The 5403-nt window shown below is 44.1% G+C and overlaps 1 protein-coding gene across 1 annotated transcript; it reads left to right on the forward strand.

The window, feature by feature from the left end:
- The first annotated feature begins 6 nt into the window (after positions 1–6).
- LOC146303876 (uncharacterized) lies at positions 7–4860 on the forward strand. The gene is made up of 3 exons (XM_084714342.1): positions 7–413; positions 528–774; positions 1851–4860. The coding sequence occupies exon 3, from the start codon at positions 2235–2237 to the stop codon at positions 3420–3422; it is 1188 nt and encodes a 395-aa protein (XP_084570468.1). The 5' UTR covers positions 7–413; positions 528–774; positions 1851–2234; the 3' UTR covers positions 3423–4860.
- Positions 4861–5403: the final 543 nt, after the last annotated feature.

Genomic DNA, 5403 nt, shown 5'->3' on the forward strand with positions numbered 1-5403 from the left:
AATGTGTGTATAAAGGTCAGCTGTATTTGTGCAATATTAAGTATTATAATTACACAAAATTTGTTCAGTTGTTGTTACCTGACTAATTAGTCCTCCATAGTTGTTCTGTGTTCGTTTCATACTCGGCCTCTGTACCACTACGTTCAGCTTTGGGGGTACCCCTCCTATAGAGGGGTGTTTCCCGCCTTGCCTCTCCCCTTTTTCTGGTGTGCTCCATGGGAGAAGTAAGCGACATTGCTCTTTCTGGGAAATTCAGTATTTTAGCACTGTTGACCTATGTTAATGAGTTCATTTTTCAGCCGAAACTTGTTGTGTTATATGCTAATATGTACTCGTATCACTTTATTTGTGTAGGGGCTCGGGTTATATGATTGGAATTGACGGAGGATTTTGTTTTCACTTCTTACTGTCAGGTATGTTTTCTGTGTTTAACCGTACTCCCTTTTGCTGTCGTGCTCCATGGGAGAAGGGCTCGGGTTATATGATTGGGATTGACGGAGGATTTTGTTTTCACTTCTTACTGTCAGCTGTTGAAAATAAACGGAGACCGCCTCCAAAGATATCTGCAGTTTGGGCTTCTTCATCTCAACACAACGCACACAACACCAGACTCCACAGGTTACACTTGCTGCCGTTTGACCCGTTGCATCTCCGACCAACGCCCGTCTGGTCGCCCGGGATACAGCTGCTGACGCCCGGCACACCTCTTCTTCTTCTCGCCTTCCTGCGCTGTGTGGCCTCGGGGACCTGTGCTCGCTCCCGCGGGCGCTTGAGGTGTGTCAATCAAAGGATTAAAGGAAGGCTCGTGCACTGTTTTGGAGGGCGTGTTCTTCGTTTTTTTTTCCTTCTCTCATGCTTTCCTGAGTTTATGTGGCCAGCCAGTGCATTAAAGGGACGCTTGGGTCATTAAAAAGGAAAAAGAGAGAAAACAAGAAAGAAACGATGAAATGAGATGAAATGATTGAAATGAGGAAAGGTTGATTCATTTATTTATTTATTTTTAAAAAAGAGGACTCATTTTGTTTTATTTTATTGGTCAATATCTGATTAAAGGTGACGCTGGTCATTTAAAGGGGACATTTTGAAAAAAAAATGAAAAATTAAAGGACACTGTATGTCTGAGAGGGCGTGATATTCCAACTGAATATGTGTTGATGGACTTTTTATCTTTATTGATCGAGTATTCCTTTATTTCAAGCCAGTATTGCAACATTTTCCCTTTCATCTTCGTTGCACATTTAATTTTAGTTGCCATTTGGGGTTTTTATGCACTTTTGCAGTCCATACTATGGCTGGTCGTGGACGTGATATCAGTTTTGGGGTGGGGAGGGGCCGGCAGCTCACTTCGCTGTGTCATGGCAGGGGTAGGTCTATGTCCCCCAGTGTCCTCAACTACACAGTTGACCAGTCAGTTGTTGACCCACCATTGGCCCCCTCTGCTAGTTCTACGCCATTTGCCCAATCAACCCCTAAGCCTACACAAGTCATCTCTGTTGAAGCTCTTGGAGACATCATTACTGATCTGGCCAAACAGATTGGGGAAAACATATCAGCCAACCTCAGCACTATGCGCCAGTCCAGTACGGTCCAACCTCAATCTCCTACCAGTCAGTCATCCAGTAATGCTAGTTTGTCACAGCTGAAGGTCGTTGTGCAGTCTGACAGCAAACCTCCACCTTACTTCAGGGGTGACCATGCTGATACATTCTCAGTTCATGAATGGGAAGACATGATGAAATGTTACTTGTGACACTCATTCTGAAATGTGACACTCATTCTGAAATGTATGATCTGATAATGTCAAGGCTAACAGGCAAAGCTAGAGATGTAGTAAAAGTGTCTCTCCGCAGTCGCCCTGAACTGAGTGCAACTGACCTTCCCACAGCTGGGTTTGACATATTGAAAGGTAACTTCAGTGAGCTGTCATACTCCAACTTACCCATGAAAGATTTCTACAGCACCATTCCACATGCCAAAGAGAATGCTATGGATTACTGGATTCGCCTCAACAAGTCCATTGATGCTGCTGATGAATGCCTCCGGAGGAGAGGCAGGTCTGTGGAGGACCCCAGTGCTGAACTGGTCATGATGTTCATTAATCACTGTCCCGACCCCAGTCTCGCCATGTCATTCCAGCTGAAAGCGCCTGAGCGGTGGACTGCAGCAGAGGTTCAGGAGCGTCTGGATAGCCACATGAGAAATGTGCGGAAAGTAGCAGCCCAGTCCCGAGATCTATGGATCCAAGTTTATTGTTCCGACTCTCCTTTGTTCCAGGGCAGAGGGACGAACTCATCATTGGAAGCAATGTTATCAGGGCGATGATACAGAGGATGAAATCTGATGACAAGTACTGGGAGCTCATCCATTCCAATACCTCTGACCCAGACTGTGAGCAGTTTCTTCAGTTGCTCAGCTGCATATCTCGTTGGTCTGGTCCTGAACTGCCTGACAAGGTTGGCACTGTGAGACTACGGCAGGCTGTCACCCTTGCTCCACAGCAAGAGTATTTGGTCTGGGGAAAGTTGCCCAGCAGTGCCCCTGTGTCACCCGGGAGCACTATCATTGTCAAGCCCTCCAGTTCCCGTTCAGCTCCCAGAGATATAATTGTCGGACGGGTTGTGGCTCCCATGTGGGGTGATCGCTGGGTCCCAATGAAAATTCTTAACCCAACAAAAAGTCCTATGACACTGCGCCGCAATGCAAAGGTGGCAGATGTTTTTCCATGTATTGCTGTAGAGGACCTTCCCATTTCTCAGGGTGTGTCTAAGCCACAAGCTGATCTGGCTGCTGACCCTGCCTCCAAGTCAGGCACCTCTTCTGCGCCCTCACAGCAGCTGAAGGAATGTGGATTGGGGGACATTGACCTTGAAGGCTGTGAAGTGTCGGATGAATGGAAACAGTGCCTGGCTGAACTCGTGCTCACCTACCAGGACATCTTTTCCAAGGATAAGTTGGACTGTGGAGAAGCAAAGGGGTTTGTCCACCGGATTCGCCTTACTGATGACCGCCCCTTCCGGCTGCCCTATCGCCGAGTCCCTCCAGCACATTATCATAAACTGAGAGAAGTGCTGTCTGACATGGAGTTGAAGGGCATCATCAGTAAGTCAGTCAGTGAATATGCCTCCCCACTGGTCCTGGTCTGGAAGAAGTCAGGGGACTTGAGGATCTGCACTGACTTCTGCTGGCTCAATGCCAAGACTGTCAAGGATGCCCACCCACTGCCCCACCAGGCTGACTGCCTTGCTGCCCTTGGCGGAAACGCCTTTTTCAGTACCATGGATCTCACATCAGGGTTTTACAACATCCCCCTCCATGAGCCTGACAGGCGGTACACAGCCTTTATGACACCCTTAGGCCTGTATGAGTACAACAGACTTCCCCAGGGTCATCTCCGGTTTCAGGAAGGAGGACCTCATGAATGATGATGGCTGCACTCCATCTCAGCGGAAAGTTAAGTCTTTCCTTGGAATGGTGCTGTTTTCCCAGCACTTCATCCCTGGCTGCTCTTCCATTGCAAAGCCGCTCTACAATTTGACTGCTGGGCAGAAGAGGAGGGCTAAAGGTTGCTCTGGTCGGCGGCGAGCTGGCACCTTCCGAGAACTGACTCCTCAAGATTGGACCCCTGTCTGTGACAAAGTGTTCAAAGATCTAAAAAATGCACTCCTCAACAGTGTGGTGCTGGCACACCCAGACTTTGATAGACCTTTCATCCTCTCCACCGATGCTTCCCTTGACGGACTGGGTGCTGTCTTGTCCCAGGTGCCTGATGGTGAGGATAGAGCAAGACCCATCGCTTTTGCGAACAAATCGCTAACTCGCAGCCAAGCCAACTATCCTGCTCACAGACTTGAGTTCCTGGCCCTCAAGTGGGCGGTTTGTGATAAGTTTAGTCACTGGCTCAAGGGCCACAAGTTAACTGTCTGTCGAAAATAAACGGAGACCGCCTCCAAAGATATCTGCAGTTCGGGCTTCTTCATCTCAACACAACGCAGACAACACTAGACTCCACCGGTTACATAAATACAGTCCATTTACCAAATATGATCATACTGAGGTAGACATGGACATTAAAAAAACACAAGACTTCACTGAACCAAAGTCTGCTGGTCCACTGGAAAAACAATGAGAATATTCTGTAGCTGAAAATATAATGTGAGTTAATGTTTATCTTTGTGTTATTGATTATTTTGCCTTTTTTCTTCTTTTTATTTCTTAAGTTGTTCAGTCAGAGTCTGTCAGGTTCAGTTAGACAGTGAACTTAAACTCAGTGTCCAGTTTATTAGGTACACTGAGCTTAAACTAATGCAGTCTGATACAAAAGTCTTGCCATAAATACAACCTTCATAAACGTTATAATGCTTCATGTACCTAATAACACTGAGTATTTCCTGTCTACTGATATTAAAAGGTCATGTGTGTTTATCATGTTAACTAATGATGCCCTTGAAGAGCATAATTTCAGGCAGAGCTTCATCATTTCTTCACAAACGTCTGAATAAAACATGAAAAATGTCAAACTGTGTTGTAACTGTTTCTGATGTTTCTGTGTTCAAACTTTGATAAAAGTAAACAGAAGTTATTTTACTTAATTGTTTTGATTTGTTATCTTTATAGGCAGCATGTTATGCATATTTGATCCTTTTCTTAATTCAGGTTTAATATATTCATATATTTTGCTCTATTTGTGTGTTTAAAAATAAATAAATATCAGTTAAAGTTTATTGTTCCGGTGCTCTGACATTATTTTGGACAATAAAGTTTATTGTTAATCTGTAAAATATCCTGCCTGTGTTAACCACTTCTGAAGAATCATTGCAAAAATGTTTGTATTTTAAATTCTGATTATTAAATTCTGTTTAAAGAACAACAGACAATTTATGAATATTGTATTTTTTGCGCACTAATGTTGGTATCAGCCCTAAAAACTCCAGTATTAGTCCGGCTTTAAGATTGATATAATACACATTATAGTTTTTACCCGTATTGTACAATTCATTGGACTTGGAGGTAAATAAATGCCGCATTTATTGTGAAGGAGTTTTGCCGGAAGTACTGCTGCAGAAGCTGAGAAATCAGATTTGTTTCCGGCGATACAGCCGACTTCTCTTATTTTTCGTGGCCTAACTTAGAACTACAGATGCCATGACAGCATTTTATATTATGATATTTAAAACACACCGTCCTCGAGTTGTCAAAACGCACCACCACATATAGTACAACTTTTATTTTTAAATGATCTAACCGGAAATCTTACTCTGCTATTGCGTGTAACTTTATAAAACTAAAATCCAGTTGTAGTTACTGAGTTTGTCCACAAGAGGGCAGCGCACTCATTACCAGTGGAGGACAAAGAATGGCAGACTTAAAAGTTGATTTATGTTTTTTTTTTTTTTCCCAGTTAAA

This window comes from Lutjanus erythropterus, unplaced genomic scaffold (assembly GCF_056507025.1).
Source record: "Lutjanus erythropterus isolate fLutEry1 unplaced genomic scaffold, fLutEry1.hap2 Scaffold_220, whole genome shotgun sequence".
NCBI classification, from domain to species: domain Eukaryota; kingdom Metazoa; phylum Chordata; class Actinopteri; order Lutjaniformes; family Lutjanidae; genus Lutjanus; species Lutjanus erythropterus.

Excerpts from the sequence above, each read along its gene's own strand:
- LOC146303876 (XM_084714342.1), top strand. The coding sequence starts at position 2,235 with ATGGATCCAAGTTTATTGTTCCGACTCTCCTTTGTTCCAGGGCAGAGG.